At 56.6% G+C, this 20,680-nt stretch overlaps 1 protein-coding gene and 1 long non-coding RNA gene across 17 annotated transcripts in view; one reads left to right on the top strand and one right to left on the bottom strand.

Moving 5' to 3' along the window:
• The window catches only part of RAP1GAP (RAP1 GTPase activating protein), a 64,200-nt gene that overhangs the window by 22,417 nt on the left and 21,103 nt on the right, over positions 1 to 20,680 (bottom strand). For 13 of the 15 annotated variants that reach the window (XR_012031777.1, XR_012031778.1, XR_012031769.1 and 10 more), the window contains one exon: positions 5,609 to 5,702. Coding sequence is in view for 5 of the 15 variants with exons in the window: in XM_072827944.1 (XP_072684045.1) it covers positions 5,609 to 5,702 (94 nt within the window). In the remaining 10 variants the exon portion in view is untranslated. Of the gene's footprint in view, positions 1 to 1,835; positions 1,916 to 2,709; positions 2,732 to 5,608; positions 5,703 to 20,680 lie in introns of those variants that run through there. The other 2 variants (XR_012031775.1, XR_012031772.1) reach the window with 2 other exon arrangements.
• LOC140634258 (uncharacterized) lies at positions 2,218 to 8,628 on the top strand. Of its 2 annotated transcripts, XR_012031779.1 has the most exons (4): positions 2,218 to 2,522; positions 3,237 to 3,313; positions 7,399 to 7,444; positions 8,218 to 8,628. It is a non-coding gene; the product is annotated as an uncharacterized lncRNA (long non-coding RNA). The 2 variants fall into 2 exon arrangements; XR_012031780.1 differs by lacking the exons at positions 7,399 to 7,444; positions 8,218 to 8,628 and adding an exon at positions 4,465 to 5,066.

Here is a 20,680-nt window from a genome sequence, read left to right as displayed (position 1 = left end):
CCCTGCAAGCAGTATGGGCTGGGGGCTGTTGGGGGAGAGAGCGTGGGATGTCCCATTGGCTCAACAGCAGTGCGTGAGTCCACATGCATCCCCTTACCCCTCCCGCTCCAGGCAGCCTCTCCCAAGGCTAGCCAGGGCACACACAGGGTTAATCGGGGCATCTGCCAGCTGTGCTTGGCAGCTCCGGCCTCTCTAGCGCCAACTCCCTACGAGCCTTCCTGGAAGGCGGCATCCTTGCCGGTTGGAGGGGCTGGGGGCTGGGCCTGGGAAGCCCCCAGGGTCTCCACAATTATGCCCCTCCCCCAGCACTTCCAAGGCCTCAACTCATTTGGCTCCTGCCGCCCGGTGGGGGCACCGCCTGAGCTCACACACATGTGCTCTGGGATTGTGCACCAGAAAACACATACTCTTTCTCTCTCTCTTGCTTGAACACACACAGCCTTGTACACCAATATTTAAACACACTCTCACTGTACCAAAGAAAGCAAACACACATAAACCGCCCCCCCCCACAAACCCGGGGGGGGGGGGTCTGTGCACACCAATTCTGAGCCGCAGAGCTATACGCTAACACACAAATACACATGTCATTGTCCTAAATTACACAACAGCACACCCACTCACATCACACACAGGTCCATGTTCCTGTGCAGATGCGCACATTGAACATAAAGCTACACAAACTCTACAAAGTCACGTTCACATCTGTGTGCCGAGACACAATAACACGCACTCACATGTTGGCAGCTCTGTTTCCGGAAACTTAACTGCAAAACCCCACTCCCCTGTACAAGCTCACCCTTCTCTAACAGAGTTGCTCACCTCTGTCAACAGACATGACAGACCTGACCACAACATTAAGAGAGTTTTTGAGGGGGGACAAGTACGCCGCAACTGTGGAAGTGGTTAATCAAGGATGAAGGGTAGAGGTCCGACCCTCACACACACCCCCTTACACATGATGGGTACATCACATGTGCACACACACAGCTTGAAGACCACAAACCACAAACACCCCATGTGCACACTCGGAGGCCTGCCCACAGAGGCAAAACCCACCCTGCAAATGCACTACGAGAGTTCACGGGAGACACTGACCCATGGACACCTAAGCCACACCCAACCCTCTGAGAGACAATCCCCCAGGCAGCAGCTACAGCAGAAAACACTGACACACCTGCAGTCCAGGTAGACAAATACACCTGTTAACTCCATATCCTGTACAACAGCAACATGGGGCTCTCTGCCTGGGCAGCACAAGGCCTCGGCCCAGCACAGTCCCAGCAGCGATGTGGGCGCATCAGTGGCCCCCAGAGCACCCGACTCAGGGTGACCTGAGGGAACAATGGCCAGGAACAATGCCCCGGGAGTCAGAGCCACATCAGCACTGACACATGGTACTGTCACCCAGAGAGCACACACGGCAACAAGTGATGCCCGCAGTTGCAGCCTCACAGACGCCCCGGACACACGGAGGACCTGAGCTAAGTGGCCCGGAGCACCACGCAGAGTTACAGGGCGACATTCAGACAGCTCCCGAGGGGGCGGGGGACGGGGAAGGAAGGGTCCCGAGGCCGACAGAGGCGCGGTGTCACCCCGCCACTCCACTGGGAGCCGGCCGGCTCTAGGAAGAGCCCGAGGCCAGGGCCCCCAGGGCAGGGCTGCGCCCCGGGGCCGCCGGGCCGGGCCGGTGTCAGCCCAGAAGCTCACACGCCCTCCATGGCGGAGCCTCGCACGCCGCCCTGGCTGGGGCAGAGCCCGCCCGGCCCCGAGGAAGTCGGGCTGAGCGGGCTCCGCGACGCCCGCGGCCAGGCCGCCCCCGCCCGGGTCCTCACCTGCCAGCTGGCCCCGGCGGGCAGCGAGCCCCTCCGCGGACGGCCGGGGGGCGCCGGGGGCCGCGGCTGCGCCATCCCGAGCCTGGCCCGGCCCGGCCCCCGCCCCGGCTGCGCTCCTGCCGGCCCGGCCGGCCCCCGCCCGCGCGCGCGCCCCAGCCCGGGCCCCGCAGCGCCGAGCTCCGCGCTCCCGGCCCCGGGCTCCCGGCGGCGCGCTGCCTGCGCTGGGCTCGCCGGGTCCCGTCCCGGAGGGGGCGGGGCGCCAGGTACGGGCGGCGCGGGGGCGTGGCCTCGGAGCCCGGGGGCGGGGACCGCGGAGGCCCCGCCCCCGCGCGGCCCGGCCCGCGGCCCCCGGACTCTGCGCCTGCGCGCTCCCGCCGTGAGGCTTCCGCGCTCGAGGCCCCCGGGAGCCCCAGGGCTGCACTCAGCGCGCCCCTACCCCCCTTCTCTATCTTCCCAGACTCTGGCTACCCCGCCCCAGGGCCTCAAGAACCAGGTTCTCGGGACAGGCTGCGAAGCTGAGCAGGAAGAGGAGAGGGTTACCCCGCAGACGGGGCTCTCCTGGAGCAGCTACTGAATGTTGCACGCTTGGCAAGGATGACCTCTCCCCGCAATGCAGGAGGGAGTACGAGAGTCAGCCCCATATTACGCAGTAGAAAACTGGTTGAAGAGGTGAAGTGTCATGCTCAGGTTCGCACAGCTAGGAAGGGCAGAAACTGGGAATCCAGGGAAAGGCCCCTCCCTCATCCCCCCACCCCCCATGCCTGCTGGTGGCTGGCCTGTCTCCTTCCTTCCCCAGGTCCGATGCCGACCCCGGACCCTAACTGCCCCGACCCTGGGGGAGGGAGGGAACAGACGCTGCCAAGGACTTCAGGACCTGAGGCTTCTAGCGCTGGCCTTGCTACAACTTGCCGAGTGGACTTGAGTGAGGCCCTGCCATCTCTGTAGGCTTCTTTCCCCATCTGTAAAATATAAGGCCCTCGGTTTTCCCACCTCTGCAGGCCCTTCCAGCTGACCCTGCATTGCGTCAGCCACTGTACAGTAGGGGCAGGGACCTCGGCACCCCCTCCCCAGACAGATAACTGGGAAAGCAGCAATTGCTTCCTGAGCTGTGTGTGGCCAAGTCAACACCAGCTGCTCTGGACCCTGCAGGGGCAGGGCTGCCCACCAGCTCAGCGCACAATCTCTCTTCAGCTTCCCCGAGTAGCTGCCAGCAGCTGCCCACCACCCTCCATCTCCAGGGCCAAGGGCTCCTGAAAGGAAGGCACTGGGCCTTTTCCTCCAGACCTAGCCCTGGGTCAGGCTGGAGCCCCGGGAGCCGGTGGGAACCCTGGAGATGTGTGTTCCAGACACGGTGTAGCTTTGTTTTTAATAATTAACAGCAGCAAATATTGATTTATGCAGGCACTTCCAGGCCTGAGCGCTTCCGGGCACCCATCAAAATGCAGCCAGAGAAACATCCATTCCCACACTGGGAGGAGGTGAGAACTGCTCGCATCACTGGAGACGTCTGTGTGACAGGCAGAATAGCGAGTGTACACACATGTGCATGCAGCTGTATGTGTGTGACTCTGGGACCAGATGTGTGTGTGCACGGGCATCCTGTGTATCTGTATTCATGTTTGTGCACGTGTGTCTGTATATACATACATGTGTACATATTGCAAGTCTCTGAATACATTTGCAGACATGTGAGTGTGTCCATGGACACAGGTGTGGGTAGACTGTGCATGTACACGTGTGCAGATTTCTGAATCCCTGAGTATAGAAATGCCTACAAGGGGGCCCTCAATACCTCAGTGTCTGTACAAATGTGGTTTTCCAATGAGAGGGGACTGTCCCTTCTGGATGTTCCATCCTGTCCTGGGAATGTAACATTGCCCATACAGTTCAGCTTCCTGATTTCTACTTTCCAAAGTTAGTTTCATAGTCATTACCCAGCTAGAAGCTGGCAAGGTGGGTAGAGGAGGAACTGTCACCTCTGTTTTACAGATGAGGAAACTGAGGCCCAGAGAGGAGCAGGGACTTGCCCACTGGCACAGGGAGGTGACCTGCCTCCCAGATTGGCTGCGTCAACATGATCAATGTGCACAGACTTAGGGGTGCTGGAGGAGGGGCGTGTCCTCAGCCCCACCACTGGTTTGCTGGGCATCCAGGGGGATCACTCAATCTGTCTGTAGTCTGGTTTCCTTCGCTGTCAAAGGAGGATGATCTACAGACAGGGTCTTGCTTCTGCTGGAGTGGGGGTGGGCTGTCAGGATGGAGTGGTTTGGAGCCCGCCGTCTGAGCTGTGTTGGCACAAATGGAGGCTTCTGGCCGACTGGGTGGAGGCCAGGAAGCCTGAGGGGAGGTGGCTCAGAGCTAACCCATGAAAGGTAGCCCCAGGCTGTCTAAGCAGGCAGGACTCAGGACAATGGGTTGTTCCAACCCTCATTTTCCTGATAGGAAGACTTATGACCAGGGAGGGGAAGCGATGGTCCAAGGGCACACAGCCCTTGATGAGAACCAAGAATTCCTCCTGTATGCCTCGGGGGAGATGGGCTGGGGGCCTCATGAACCTAGGTGCCCTCGAGTTGCTCCCTTCCTGCCAAGCCCCATGATCCACATGGCCCTGTCTTGGGCTTTTCTCCAGGCACAGAGCACGGGAGAGGGTCTCAGGAACCTGCTGATGCTGCCCAAGGACATCCACATGGGACCCCCTTAGAGATGGTGGTCCCCCACAAGGATTATGGTCCCTGGCCATCTGCCTTCCCAGCTGAGGAGAGATACATGGCTCTTGCTTCAGGCCAGAGTGATGGAAAAGGAGCTTGGCCAGCCCTGCATCTCCTAATTCCTAGCTGTGTGGCCTTGGGGAAGCTTCTCTGAGCATCTGGATCCTCATCTGGAGAATGCCTACCCCAAGGTTTGATGAAATGACCAAGAGGCATGATGTCTGTCTGTTAGAAACCAAAAAGTGTACTGCAAAAGTGAGGGCTTATTACCTTCTGTATCAGGGAGGCCACAAGGCCAGGCACTCTGGTCACACAGCCCGAGTTCCAGTCCCAGCCCCATCATATCCTAACCTGTGTGTCTTTAAGCAAGTAGCTTAACTTCTCTGAGCCTTGATTTTTTTCATCTGCAAAATGGGACTAATGACGGTAGCTATCGCATAATACTTATAGTTTGAGGATGGAATGAAATAATGCCTATAAAGCATTAGGTGCCCACCTGGCACATAATAAGTCTCAATAAATGCTGGTGGTTGTCACTGGTATTCTGCTAAGTTGTTCGGTTATTTATCTTTCACCTGGACTCTGGCTCCTGGAGGGCAGGGTCTGTACCAGACTGATTCCTGGCCCCTCAGCGCCCAGCACGGAGTCTGACCCAAATCAAATGCCAGGCAAATGTTTGATTCTAATGATCTTATTTATAGGGCTCTTACCTTGTGCCAGATATCATGCAAGGAATGTTTTACTGGCATTTTTTTTCATTTAAACCTCATGATAGCTCTGTGCTAGGTGCTCTCATTACACCTGGTTTACAGATGAGGAAGCTGATGGTGATGTTGATGATGAGGGTGATGTAGAATAACTGTTTGGCCAATTTATTCGCAGCCATTCTATCCCCTCACCAACAGTGCTACAGACCCCAGACCAACCTACCCAGTGGTGTCCCATTGGGAGCTAAGCCCTAAGCATCATCTGCATGAATGTTTTACCACTGTCCAGTGGTCCTTCTTAATGATCTCTCAGTCCCAGGGGTCTCCAGACCAGGGGCAATGGGGAGGGGGCACTGACCTTGGGGTAGCGTGAAGTAGGATGGGAGGGAACCAAGTCCACTCGTGGCAGGTCTAATGCCTGAGGGAAGCGCTGGTTCTGCCCATCACTCCTCCTGGAAGAGAGAAAGAGTCTGTGGTCAGGGAGAGCCCCAAGCTGGGAGGTCAGTGAGCTTGGGGAGAAAGAGAGGCTCTCAGAGTTGGGGGAGAGATTTCATGGTAGGAGAGGAGGGGCTTTGGGAGCAAGGTTGCCAAGCAGGCTCTCCTTTCCCAGAGATCAGAGATGTGGACAGGGTCTCTCCCCAAATTCTCCACTGGGCATCCCCCAATACGTACTCCAGCCAAGAGGATGTCCACAGCCCATTCTCAAGATGGGTAGACTGAGGCAGGGGGCAGCGAGAGTTGCTATCTAGAGGGCTGAGTCCTCTGACTTCTGTACTAAACAGGGTGCTGAACCTTTAAAAACCCTCCCTGAGCCTTCAGGGAGACAGCTGAGAGAACACTTGGCCTATTGCTGTTCTTAATGACAATAACAACAGCAGACACCCACTGGGCCTACTGTGTGCTGGGCCCTGTGCCAGCCCCTCTTTCCAGGCCTGAGGGCACAGACTCCTCACCACACTGGTATTCTCACTTAACAGATGAGGACTCAGAGGCATGCAGAGGTCACACAACTGGTCAGGGGCAGAACCAGCATCTTCATGAAGCCTGACTCTTTGCCCACACCCACACCCCTCCCTGAGGAAAGGAAGCAGGTCTGGTGAGGGTGAAGTCAGCTCCCGTCACCCCAGAAAGCCTGCTGGGGAGGCCACCTCGGGGGTCAGGGAGAGGAAGTGCCCAGTGGCTCCTGGAACCCAGGAGCCTGGGGCCGGGCGAGCAGGCCTGGCTTCCGCCTGCTGCCTAGGGCCACCCTGACGTGGCTGCACCCCCGCCCCAGTCCCATCCACTGAGGCTGGTCCTGAGAGGGTGAGTCATTCAGGCCCACAGCGGCGGGCTTGAGTCAGGCGGAGACGGGCCTGCCACACCCTGAAAGGAGAAGAGCCTTGGGGAACCTGGCCCAGAAAGGAGACCCCTTGCCCCCAGGACCCTCCGAGCCCCCATGCTGACTCCCCTCAGCCCAGCCTCTCCAGTAGGAGAAACGGCCCAGAGGAGCCCTCCACAGCCCTGCCGCAGGCACCTGATACCTCTCTGCCTCTCCGGGCTCCTGGCATCTTTAAAGTGGGGCCTACACTAAAGCAGTGCTTGACCTAGAAAAATAGACATGGTGGCAGTGGCATTTCAAGCCGTGGCATCAGTGTGGCAGTGCGAGGAAGATATTCCGGGACACTTACCTGTTGTGTGACCCTGAGCTGGGGACACACCCCTCCCAGCCTCTGCTTCCAAAAAAACTCACAGAGCCTGGGCAGCCCATAGGTATTTGCTCAGTGAATTCTTTGGTATTCCTTCATTCCTGGTCAACTCTGGCTCCCCAAGTTAGGGTCTCAAGTATTTGTTGAACGGAGAAATGATTGAATGGATCAAGGAATGAATGAAGGTTGGCAGCAGAGAGGCACTGGAGGTTTGTGAGCAACGGAATAGCCAAACTTAGGTCCCTGCAGGTTGCAAGGTGTGCTGACCTGGGGAGAGATGGGAGCCGGGGGAGTAGAGAGAGGCCCACAGACGTGGTCCAGGCAAATTCCACTGAGGTTGCCCTGAGGACTTTTTGTTGAGACCTGGGTCACGTGCCTGGAACTGTGTCAAGCATTTTTACACCCTCACTTCAGTGCTGGGAGATGAGAGTTATTTATAAAAATAATATCCCCATTTTTATAGATGGAGACACTGAAGCTCAGAGAGGTGAAGCCACTTCCCCCACCAGGTCAGTGCCAAAGCCTGAATTTAAAGTGCCGCCCCCCCCCCCCCAGCCCTGGAATGAGCAAGGCTAGTGCCAGCGGGGTGGAGAGCAGAGGCTGCCCAGGGGCAGGAAGTGCTGGCGTTGCAGCCCAGGTGAAGCTGGGTCCCCTTAGTGGTGGGGCCACGGGGACAGTGGTCTTGGGTGTGGCCCTGGCTGCCCGGTGGAGCTATTCGGGTGGTGGTCTTCTATCTGCCCCCTCAGCCCCCAGGCTCGGACAGTGGCTGCTGCAGGTCAGTCTGGCAATAGCTCCCTAACACACTCCCTTTCCAGAACCTCTGGGTCTGAGCTTCTGCATGTCCGGGTACCCATCCCACACACAGGACTGTTCATGCTGGCACAGGACTAGGGAGGCCTCTCAAGACAAGGGGGAAATAGGGGTCTGACTTCTATCAGGGACCCTGCCCCAAGGCCCTCAACTCTCTAGTCCCTGGCTGGCTAGAGTAGGCCCCTCCCAGGCAGTACCCAGCCCCCTCCCCCTGCCAGGCGACTCCTCCACCTACAAGGTCATTTTGAGGCCCTAAAGGGCAGGGGACAGAGCAGGAATTGGAGGCTCTGGCCCTGCCTGCCCCCATCCATCCCAGCCCTAGGGAACAGAAGGATGGCAATCACAAAAGCCACAGCCAGCCTGCCTTGTTTGATTTCACTTAATCATCACAGCAACCCAGGGGGTGCCCCAAAACTGCCTGCTTTACACATGGGGCGACTGAAGCTGAGCAAGATATGTTAACTTGCCCAAGGTCACACAGTGAAGGAGGCAGAGCAGGCACTGGAATCCAGGTTTGTCACTCCAGAGCCCAAGATCTGAACTTCATAACATGGGCGGACCCAGCAGGTCCCATCTGAGAGGCAATGATAACAGTAATAGCAAGGACAGCCACCTCTGATACCGGATGTGCCCTGGGCAGCCTCTGCTCTAACTGCTTTGCTTGGATTCAGTCTCTCAAAGGAGGACACTAAGACTCAGACAGGTTAAGCAACTTGTCCAAGGTCACACTGACAGCAAGTGAAACACAGGACCGGAACCCTCAACCATCTGGGTCTAGGTGCCCTAATGCCACAGTCTCCTGACTCTGATTAGATACTAGTTGCTCAATAAATACTTTGGCAGGGATGAGTAAACTCAGCCTGTCTCCTGCCCCCCCCCAAGTCCTGTTGCCTTCCCTCCCCTTCTCAGCCTCCCGCATCTCGTACCCATCTCACCCCCTTCTTTCTGGCTCCCCCATTCCCCTCCTGCCTCTGGCCTCTCCAGACCCCCACCAACTTGGCTGGTTCCCTCCCTCTTGTAAACTTGAACTTCTCCACTGCCTCCCCTCCCGCCCCCCCCCCCCCCCCCCCCCCCCCCCGCCTGCCCGACAGTCTCTGTCCCACCCTGGTCTCCTCCTGGTCTTCACCATTCTCTTCCCACGGGGTCTGTCCCTCCCCACTTCTCTGAAAACCTTCCTGACCCTATGGCCTGACTCAGCTTAAAATGCTTCGGATTCTCTGCACACACAGCAGCTAGAGGGGTGCTGGGAGCGTGCTGGGACATGGGGAGCTCTCCCCTCTTTTCCCTTCACCCTGCTGTGACCAAAGTCCTATCTACATATCACTCTACAGTCTATTGTCTCATCTGGGCACCATGGCAACTTCATGAGGTTGGATATTATTCACCTTTTCTCCAGATAAGAAAACTAAGGATCAGCGCGAGGTTAAGTGAGAAGTCCACGGTCCCACCAGGGAAAGGGCAGAGCAGAGGATAAACTCCAGCCCAAGGTTCTTCTACTACACACATCACAGCTGCTCTCAACCCAGTCAGTCCGGTTGCCTAACCTTGACCCCCAGTGGCCGCCCCATGGCAGCCCTCCCCCGGCTCCAGCAGCCACCACCAAGCATCTTCCCTAGGCCCAGCGCTCCAATCCTGCTCTGTCTGGCCTGGACACCTGCCTCCAGGTACAGGACACTTGTACACAGGAAAAGGTGTCAGTCAGAGAGGAGGTGACTTGCCCAAGGTCACACAGAAAGTCTGAGCCAAGCTGGCGTCTGGACCAGGCACATTCCAGGGTCACCTTCAGGCCCTGGAGGTACGTGGCCGCCAGCCAGCTGGCCCCAGCTCCCCACCCTCCCGGAGCACCCATCTCCCCCAGGGAAAGGGCATAGCAGGGGAGTGGGGGAGGGCCCCGGTGGCCCAGCTCCCGAGTGGGATGGGCCAGGCCGGAAGCCACTTGCTGACAGCTCCCAGGTTTCTTGGCAACTGTCAGTGCACCTCCTCCCATCCCTTATCTCCACATCGAGGTAACAATAATAATCTCACTGTCGTGAGTACAGCTCTTTGTACTTTTCAAAAGTGCTCTTTATCTGCTCACTCCTGGGAGTCTCACCGGAACTGGAGAGGGAGATAAGGCAGTCGCTAGGATCCCCAATTCCCAGAAGGATAAACTGAGGCTTAGAGAGGTTAAACCACCACCCTGGAGGTGTCCCAACAAGGCAGAGGCAGACCGGGGACCAGAACCTAGGCCTTCCATGAGGGGCTCCCGAGGCCGCACTGGGGCCCGGGGGCATCTCACAGTGTCTCCACCCACTGCCAAACTGCAGATCAGATGCCTGCACCGTGGAAGGAGATGGGTAAGGCTGAGGACAGTTGCCCAGGTGCCTTCCTGGGTTGCTTCCCCCCTATTAGCCAGCTGGAGAGTTGGTGGGAGGGTCCTGTCTTTTTCCCCCTCTGAAAATGACAGTCGATAGACGCCCTCATAAGGCTGCTGTGAGCCACAGAGTAAGCACTACAGAAGCATTTGCTATTGTTATTTTCATTGTTAGCCACTCTCCTGGAGAACTCCACCCTCTCGGGGCACCAGAGCAGTCAGTGGCTGGGCTGTCCTGTGGGTACGACTTGGCCCTGTGGCCCCCCAAAGATGGGTGCCCTGGGTGGATGGAGGTCCCCAGGGCGCTGTGGCCCCTGTGACTCTCCTAGCCGCATCTCCACACACACCCCCTTCCTGTCCTGCCCCGTGGCCTTGTCCTAGCCTGGCTGGGCTGCCAGCAGTTTTCCAAAGAAGACACACTGTTTCCCTGCTGAGCCTCTGCACAGGCTGTTTCCTCTGCTTGGGGGCTCCCTTTTCATTCTTTGCATCCTGGTAAAAACTATTCGTGCTTTAAAGTTGATTTATTTAAAGATTTTATTTATTTATTTGAGAGACAGAAAGAGCATGAGCAGGGGGAAGGGCAGAGGGAGAGGGAGAAGCAGGCTCCCCGCTGAGCAAGGAGCCTGACACGACATGGGGCTCCATCTCAGGACCCCAGGATCACGACCTGAGCCTAAGGTGGACACTTAACCGACTGAGCCACCCAGGCGCCCCTAAAGTTCATTTTAAATGGTGAAACCCTGGTGGCCAGAGCCGGTGACACATGGCCATCAAGGTAGAAAGCCTGTGACGGGGAGCAGGGCGCTGGGCAGGTGCTGGATGGCACACACACACACACACACACACACACACACACACACACAAGTTGAGAAATTAGACTTGGGGGGCTGGGAGGGCAGAGCAGCTACTCAGCTAGCCAAAGAACATAGGGCTGAGAAGCACTTGTGGGGGGCTAGCCCAGGACAGGGCCTCGGGGGTCGAGACCAGCTCAGCGCTGGTCATCAGAGGCCAGGATCCCTTCAGTCTCCCTGGTCTCCATGAAAACAACTGGTTCTACCAACCTCATGACTCAGGTGGGGGGCAGCAGAGGATACAGACCTCAAGGTGAAATGCGGGTGTGGAGGGCCACGCCGGTGGGCCCTCACCCCCTAAGAGAGGCCCCTCTGGGTGGGGCTGGGGGGCTGCCTAGGTCTCCTGGCTGTGGTATCAGGTCTGAGGGGACTCTAATCTCCTGAAACTGGAGACTAGAGGCTGCCCTGGGGCTGCCCCCTCCCTTGTGGGCCACAGAGGCCCATTGTCTCCAGTGCTCAACCACCCGGCACTGCTGCTGCTCCCCCCCACCCCCGCCCACCACCACTTGCCCCTGGCTTGCCAAGGTGCCAGGGAAGGTGGCCAGGACAGCCCGGCGGCAAGTTTCTGAAGCCAGACCCAGGGAGACTGGCCCCCTCCCCGCAAGGCCCACAGGGAGGGCAGGGACACAGACATGGTCACTCCTGGCTCTCCTTTCCCCAGGCGCTTTTGACCTCTACCAGGACTCCAGAGGGAACCTGGGGGTGGGGGAGCCACACACTGTGAGGTCATATAGTCCTTAACAACCCTGACAGGGCTGCCGTTATCAAGCACTGCAGAACAAGGAAGCCTAGGCTCAGCGAGGTTGCAAGATGGGCCAGGGGACCCACAACCACCACACAGTAGAGTTGGCGGGGCCACCCCCACCCTGGAGGGGGAGGAGCAGCCCTCAGGCCCCAGGCTGGGCAGAGGGGCTGAGCAGGAAGGCAGCACTGGGGGCCCCCACCCTCACTCCACGCTGGCTGAGCGCCAAGACACCCGGATGCCGGAGCCGGGCCAGGTAGTGGCCTCCTGAGCAAACAACAGGTTGGCAGCCCCGAGAGGAGGTCATGGGACCGGCCCCCACCCGGGGGCACGGCACCTAGGGACTGGGCCTCCTATCCACCTGCTGTATGCCAGGGCCTGCCCTGCCCAGGTGGCTAGAGCTCGGCTGTGGCCTAGGCCTGACCCCCACCCTCACGCTTCCCTGGAACCAGCTCCTCCCTGAAATCGGCGTGGGGCGGGGGGTGACACTGAGATGACCTAGCCACGGGGCCTCTTCCCGCTGGGGTAATGACAACGTGTGCTGACCCAGCCTCGTACTTTACAAACTGCCTTCTTCGCGCTAGGCCTTCCCAACAGCCTCCCAAGGCCCCTAAAGCAGATAACGTTATCTCTGTTCCACCTGGAAGAGAGCTGAGGCCAAGATGGGGATGGTGGCATGCCCGAGGTACTGCACCTGAAGCTCGAGCCCTCTGCTCCACTCCTTCCCCATGGGCAGGACAAGCCCCGCTGACCAGCCTGCCACAGGCCGCCAGCCCCAGCGCAGTGCCCAGGAGGTTGTGAGCAGGGCCCTTCCCAGCACCGCGGCCTGGGGCCCGATGCCACCTACACCCCATCTCCGTCATTAACCTCATTGTCCTTCCCCGCCTCTGCAGCCCAGGGAGTCAGTCTCCCTTTCCCGAGGTCCACACATTCCTTCGCTCACACGCTCCATCAGCTACCCACTCCCCCACTGGCCCTCCTCTCTTACGCTTAGTCACTCATTCAGGGTTCACACCCTGCCGCCTGTTCTGGCCCAGACGGTGGTGTGGGGTGTTGGCATCTGAGCAGGGTGAGCCAGGCCTCCCCCACCTCCAAGCAAAGCCCCAGGGACACCTTCCCCACTGCTCTCTAGCTGTTCTCGGCATTCCTTGGGTCCCAACGCCCAGACATGGAACCTTCCAGTGCTTAGACCTTGTGTAATTCATCCCTCTCCCTCTCTAGCTGAGAGGCTCACCAGGTGTGGGCCCCAGGCCCAGCTGGTGAGCAGAAGTCCCTGTCCAGGCCAAGGTAAAACCCCTCACTTGCTAGTAGCCTGCTCAGGAGGGACAGGGTTGCCATCTCCTAACCACAAGTGACAAGGAGAAGCCCTGGCTCTGCCTCTAAATCACCACATGGCAGGATTAAGTCACCTCCAAGCAGATTCCACTGGAAACTGGGACTCTGCTTAGATGATGCTAAGGCCCAGCTCTGACATCCTCCAGGAGGAGTCAGCTGAGAACCGGGTGCACCAGCAGCCAGGTGGGCTCGCTCTGCCCCCGGGGCGGGGGGGTTTGGGAAGGAGGCCTCTGGCTCCTTCGAGCTGCTTCTCTTCTCTGAGCCTGCTTCCTCATCTGCAACATGAAATAGTAAGACCTACTTCACCAGGTGGTTGTGTAGAATAAATCAGAGGTTACATGCACCATCTGACTAGCCTACAGCTGAGTATATAGTAAGTGCTCACTAAATCACAAGCTCCTGCCCGGAGAAGCCGTGTAACATCACAGGGGTGGGCTCTGGAGCCAGCTCTGCCATTTAATGGCTGTGTGACCTTGGGCAAGTTACTTAACATCTCTGGGCCTCAATTTCCTAGTCTATATAATGGAGGTAACAACAATGCCTACCTCCAAAGGGCTGTCATGAGGACTGGGTCAGTTCATCCATGCAAAGTATATCAACATTAACCCTGAGCATTTCCTGGCCTTCCCTTCTCGGGAATCTATGCCTCTTGATGGCTCTAGGGTCCCTGTGGTGGGCGGCAGAGGCAGTGAGTAAATTCCCATGACTTTGAGGAAGTGGACTTTTTCTGGTCTGTTGGGGCACATGGATCGCTACCACTTCTCTGCAGGGGTTTTGGCCACTCCTGTTAACAAACGAAAACGTGTATACTCTTTAGCCCAGCCACTCCATTTCTAGACATTTATACACAAATGCACAAAAATATATGAACAAATGGCATTCACTGCAGCAGCGTTCGCAATAGCCACCATCTGGAAGCCACCCTAACGTCCACTAAAAGGAGGCTGGATAAATGCATCAGGGCCCACGCAAACCATGGACTACCACACAGTGATCGCAAAGGAGGCCTCTTGTCCTGATGGAAAAAGGGGTTTGAGGCATATTGTTAAGTTACAAAAAGCAAGGTTGTACAACAGAAAGCTCACTTGCGAAAATTAAAATTCACATGGGTTATCTCTGGGCAGCAGGACCACAAGGAGCTCCTGCCTTCTACAGGATGTATTTTTCTGCATTGTTTGGATTTTTACAATGAACACGTATTATTTTTGTAATCGAGACGGTGGGGGGGTGGTGGAGATTTCTTTAAGAAAATCTGAGCACTTACTATGAGTCAGCTAAGTAGCTGACTCTTAACCTTTCTCAATCATCTTGAGAAGGAGATATTCTTCACTCCTTATTCCAAGGAGGAGAAGCACACCCTGAGGGAGGTTAAGCATCGTGGCCAATGTCCCTTAGCCAGGAGTGACAGTACTGGGCTGTGTCCCCGGTTCTGGCCAACTCTGAAGCCCACGCTCTTTCCCCTACATTAAGCATTAGGCAACCTTCTCTGAGCGTCAGGGAAGAGAGAAGGCCGGAGAAAAGCACCCCAGGCAGCTGGGCACAGGGCCGTGCCCCGGGACCTCAGCTGTCATGTCCCGGGAGCCAGGCCAGCTGGGGTTAGTTAGCCAGTTCAGAGACAGGGCTGTCTGCCTCATTTGCAAATGCAAATGCAGGCCGGGCTCCTAGCCTCAGCTCTATGCCCTGCGCTGCCCCAGCCTGGCAGCCTGGCAGGTGCCCAGCCCCACCACCGACCTTACCCCCAGAGGCTGCAGGGTCACTGGGCAGGTGGGCACACATGGCGGGGGTGGGGGCAGCTCTAAATAACTTTCCATGTTGATCCACCTGTTTCTGGAAGAATCTGTCATTAAAGGGTCACTTGCTACATTCTCTGTGACAGCCTAGAAAGGGGGCAAGCACATCCACGTGTGCCTGAGTTCAGATGGGCCACTGAACACATCTAGAAGTTCGATGGAGCTGAGTTCAAATCCTGACAATGCTGTACTCTAGCTGTGTGACCTGGGGCCAGTCACTTCACCTCTCTGGAGCCTGTTTCCTCAGCTGTGAAAGGGTGTTGATAAATCTTTCCTGCAGGGTTGCTGGGAGAATTCAGCGGAATAATGCATGTAGAAGTACTCCCTGAGCTAGAAGCCACCTTCCACGTGCAGGGTGCACGTGTGTGCAGGGGGCAGGCACACGGCCGTGCAAATGTGGAGTGAGCCACGGTCAATCCTGGCTGGATCCGAGCCTCCCCCTCCCCCTGCCACACACAATCAACAAGCGGGCGGGGCACACGTCTGACACTTTGCTAGTAGCCTGCTCAGGAGTTTCTGCAGCTCTGCCTGGTGGTACAAAAGGGTGTGTGTCTCTGCGGGGGAGGATGTAGATGGAGGCCTGGCAGGAACGTGAAATGTGGGTGGGAGAGAAAGCGTTCGTGTCTGGGCCGTGTGGGGGTTCGCATCCGAGCTCCGAGCGTGTTTGTATCTGTCGCGTCATCCGCCCGCCTGAAAGCCCTGGGTGGCTTCTCACCGCATGCAGGCCTCACGCGGCCCACGAGACCCCACGCGCCTGGCCCACCTCCGGGCCTCTGCACGCAGCACACTCCCCACCTGTTACGCTCTCCCTGCCCCCCCATCGCTTCTCCCGTCTTCCTAGAGCCCCCACCTCACGCTGGGTCGGGCCGCGCCCACCCTGACGGGCTTCCCCAGAGGCCTTGTCCGGGGCCTGGGCCGTTGTGGACTGACTGCCAGTTTGCTTTGCACATGTCCTGCTGTGACCCAGATCACTGTCAATCTCTCCTTCTAGAAACGGAGCTTCCTCAGGTGAGGACTGGATCTGTTTGGGGGCCTAGCACTTAGTCGAGGGTCAGTTACGCTCTGCTCCAGGAGTGACTGTATGGACAGAACTCGGTTCATGACCAAGCTGTCTGGACATGAGCAAGTCCATGAGCATAAGTATGGAAAGTGTGCGTGTGTGTGTGTATGTGTGTGTGTGTGTGCATGCATGTGCATAGGACGGGGTCATCTCAAAGCACTCTGGCCCTGTGGATGGGCCAGATCTGGGCCAGTGCCCAGACCCAGGGTGGCTGGGGTGAGAGAGAAAGTAAGCATAATTTCCCTTGCTCCCCTGCCCCGAACCCCTCCCCAAACAGCCAGGCCCAGACTCTCTGTGCCAGACCCCAGAATACTTCTGGGCGGGAGGGCAGCCAGGTGGGCACCAGGGCTCCACCCCGCCAGCTCAGAGGACGTCCTGCTCACTCGGGGCCCAACCCAAGCCTGGTCTTGCATGCCTGCCCACAGTGCCCACCCCCTCCTCCAGACCTGCCTCTTGAGCAGCCATTCTTGATCTGAGAGAAGGTAGACCTCCATCGCCCCTGGCTGCTCAGCTGCCTTCCACCTGCTGCCAAGAGAGGATCTGGAATGTTCCAGATTTGGGGTAGGGCAAGGGATCTTGTTCCTGCTTCAAAGCCTTTACACTCACTCACTCACTCTGCCCTCTTTCTGGACTACCCTTCCCACGGCCAGCTCCTTCCCACTCAGGCCTTGAGAGGCCCTCCCTGATACTCTTAGCAAAAAGGGGACCCTTTCCACCTGCCCCGTCACTCATTACCCATTACTCATATGAAATTACTTAATTTGTCAGCTCATTTTGCATCTGTCTCCTGCACTGGATGGTAACCTGCATGAGGCCAGATACCACGTCCACAAGATTTGCTGCTGTATCCCTAATTCTTAGACACTACCTGGCACATGGTGGGGACTCGATGAATGTTGAACGAACACATGGCTAATGGAAGCCATGAAAGAATGGTGAAGTGAAGATTGTCCCCATTTATAGGTGTGGGAACTGAGGGTCAGAGAGGTTAAGTCTCTAGCCCAAGATCACGCAGCCAACAGTCAAACCAGGTCAAGATTAGGGACTATCTGACTTTGCTAGAAACCCAGCACATCAGAGTGTTTTGTAGCCAATCTTCCCATTTTATAGGTAGGGAAACGAGCCTCAGAGAGTGAGGGTTTCTCCAGGTCACCTGGGCCCAGAATGTTTTGTCCCTCCTGGAGCATGTGGCTTGAATACTAATACCCCCACTGAACAAAGGAAGAAACCACGGATCAGTGACGAGAGGCACCGCAGGGGGTCACCCAGCCAGGACTTGGTGCAGGCCTGTCTGGCTACAGAAGCCAGTGTTCTCAGGGCCAATGTGTCAGGTTGGTGCCCTTGGCCAGGGAGCAGGCTCATGAGCAGCTCTCACCTCCCGGCAGTTGGTGAGCTTCCAGAGGGCAGAGTCTACCCAAATCTGCCCCTCTGTGGGGCCCAGCAGATAAGGACGACATGGCAATAACCACGATCGCTGGCTTCGCTCCGGGCCCGGCCCTGGTTTTCCACTTTGGCACACGTTATCTCATTTAATATGCACAATAATCTTTGAAGTAGGTGCTTTCGTTTTCTTCATTTTACAGGTGAAAAAAACAAGACCCAGAGAAGGGAACCGACGGTGTACCCAGCACTAGACGTCACAGCACAGAGCAGTTCCTGGAGCGGGAAGGAGAGTGGGTGATGGGGGTCCCAGCAGGCTTCTACCCAGTGGTGGTGGGGGGCAGGCCCCTGCAAGCCCCACAGGAAGTCCAGTGGGGCTTGCAGCAACATGACCTGATGGCCACCCCTCCCACCTGCAGCTGCCAGGTCCAGTTCTGTCCTGTATCTGGCTCATGCCATCACATGCTTTTCTCCTCCACATTGAAGCTAGGTCGCTTCCTCCAGGAAGCCCCCCCTGATACCTAGGTGTAGGGGAGGAGTCCTCCTCAGAACTCCCCACATCTTTGCAATTGACACTTATCCCTCCACTGGAACCACCTCTTTTCTCATTTCCTGCTCTGGACCGGGAACTCTACAAGGGGAGTGGCCCTGTCTGTCATCTCCAGTGCCATGTCCCCAGGGTCTGGTTGGCCCTCAGAGGGCATCCCCACACCAAATATTTGTTTGAACTAATTTGCTGAATGAATGAATGAATGAATGAATGAATGACTATCTTGGGGAGGACCCTGAACTGAGGACAGCCTTTAGGGGATTTGGGAATATTAGAAGAGTCCCCTTGATAACCACTGCTCCTCCACCAAACCACCTCAATAGTGCTGAAAATTGTAGTACTAGAATCTTAATGAGTCTCTCTTTGGCTTAATGAGGCTTTTCTCTCAAAATGCAAATGCTCAGGGAGAGGGAAAACATCCACGGAGCACACACACTGGACTTCTTTCATTCTAAGACTCCCGTGGGGTAAGCAAGACAGCTCTCACTGTTGTGGACAATCTGAGATTCGGGGAGGCGGACTGGCAATTTCAAGGCCACACAGCAAGTAAGAGAAACTGTGAGCAGTTGGAATCTGAAGTCAAGTCTGCCTAAAAACAGAGCCCAAATCCTTCCATGCACCACCGACGAAGGGACCTGAGGCTGATCACTGCTGGGGATGTAGAGGCAGACAGAGCCCACCAGACTGAGAACCTCAGAGTCCTTAGGGACCCCCTCTGTCCCTTCACTGGGCCGAAGGCAGGCATGGGGGAATGAGCCAGAGATGGGGACTCACTGCCCAAGGTCACACAGGAAAACAGTGGCAGTCCCAGGACCAAAACCCATCTGGAGGGGATCTTCTCTTATCTCCAAAGCTAGAGGGGCTGTTTCCTGGAAGAGGAGGCCTCTCTGGTCTGGGGTCGCTCCCAGGAGCCCCCCGCCAGCTGCATCCTCCCCAGAAGGACATGGCCTTCCTTAGAAGGGGGCATTGCCTGGCCCCCTTCTATCTAGGAAGATAAAGCGCTTCGACACATGTAAGAGTGAGCTGATCAGAGGGTAAACATGAGAAAGGGCTGGGGCAAGTAGCTGTTGAGTCCAGAAACAACAGGCTGGTGGAGATATGATCCCTGTCCTTATCTCATCAAAGGGCCACTGTGGGCGATGGGAGGACCCAGAGGCTATATCTAGGCTTAGTCAGCTGGTTTTAAGTATGGAAGAATTTTTGATATCCAGCACTGGAATGGACTACATTGAGGGTAGTGAGCCTCCTGTCATGAGGAGTGAGCAAGGAAGAGCTAGCTAAGGAGCTGCTCAGAGGTCATGATGGTCTCAACCAGGGATGGAGGGCTTCAGGGGGTCTTGAAAATAAAAGTGCATTCTTGGGGATCCCTGGGTGGCGCAGCGGTTTGGCGCCTGCCTTTGGCCCAGGGCGCGATCCTGGAGACCCGGGATCGAATCCCACATCGGGCTCCCGGTGCATGGAGCCTGCTTCTCCCTCTGCCTGTGTCTCTGCCTCTCTCTCTCTCTGTAACTATCATAAAAAAAAAAAAAAATTAAAAGTGCATTCTTCTCAGGAGACCCCCCAAAGCCTCATTCCGATCGATACTCAAAGGGATCATGTACCAAGGCAAAGGTTCCTTGCTAAGAGGGAGATCACAGGACGGTATCTCAAAGGTCTCTTCCATCTTCAAAGACTCCAGAAGGCCCAAATTCTCTGATTCTAAGATATTACAAAGCCAGGAGTCTGAGACACAATCGTTCTGCACGTCAGTCACTGACATTACATCCATACTCCTACCAGGCAGTGCTCAATCTATCTCCTCCTGCAAACTACCTCTTCCTGTCTGCAAACCCACCCCGACCTCGTTTTCCCTTGTTTCCCTCCACCAATACGGGCCTCCTCTCTGTCTCCAAGACACGCGAAGCTTGTTCCTGCCTCAGGGCCTTTGCACCTGCTGTTCCCTCTGTCAAGAATGCCTCCTTCCCCCGGCTAACTCTTCCTACATCTCCAGCTCATCTTATTCTTCAGGTTTTGGCTCAAATGCTACCTCCTCGGAAAGCCCTTCCATCACTCCCTCGATCATCCTCCCTGCCGTACGGCACCGGGCGATATGCAAACTGGAGCCCAGCTGCTTAGGTTCAAATCTGAGTCTTGCCAAGAGACCTTGAATAGGCTACTTAACCCCTCTACTGCTTCAGTTTCCTCAGCCCTAAACCAGGAACTGTAGCTGCCTCATGAGGCGGTTGTGAGGATTAAATCCATCGATCTGTGGAAAGTGTTTTGGAACAGCCCCGCACGCAGTAAGACCTAGGTAAGGATCAGCTCTTGGTAGCATGAACCCTTGCTTTAAAATTCAGCACCACTGGGATGCCTGGGTGGCCAGGTGGTGGGCGTGCGACTCTTGACCTCAGGGTTGTGGGTTTGACCCCCACACTGGATGCAGAGATCGCCTAAAAATAAAATCCTTAAATTTCAGCACAACCATCGAGGTTCGTTTCTTATCTATTTATAGACTAGGTCTCCCCTAGCCCCCATTCTATGGATGAGGAAATTGAGGTTCCAAGTGGTGAAATTCTGGCCTCACCAAGCTCTCTGAAGATGGAGACTGTGCCTGTCCCATTTTCTAGTGAATCGGAGTCCCTAGAAATGTCCCTGGCATACAGTAGTTGCTCACTAGTTACTTGTGGCTGAATGAATAAATGACCACAACCTTATCGCTCTGAGGTTCTGTGTAGCCAGGAGCCCATGCGCCTAAGATTCTGTTTCAGCCTGCCTCTGCCCACCCTAGCCCCTACTGACCCCCAGCGCAGTCCCAGAAGTGGCTGCTGGGATGGGCAGGCTAACGAGCTGGGGATCAGCACCCATGCCTCCGTCCACAGTGGGCCTCCCTTACCC

Source organism: Canis lupus, chromosome 5 (assembly GCF_048164855.1).
Source record: "Canis lupus baileyi chromosome 5, mCanLup2.hap1, whole genome shotgun sequence".
Taxonomy (NCBI): Eukaryota; Metazoa; Chordata; class Mammalia; order Carnivora; family Canidae; genus Canis; species Canis lupus.
Note: the sequence above shows the minus strand (reverse complement) of the source record. Positions and strands in the feature narration are given on the sequence as shown.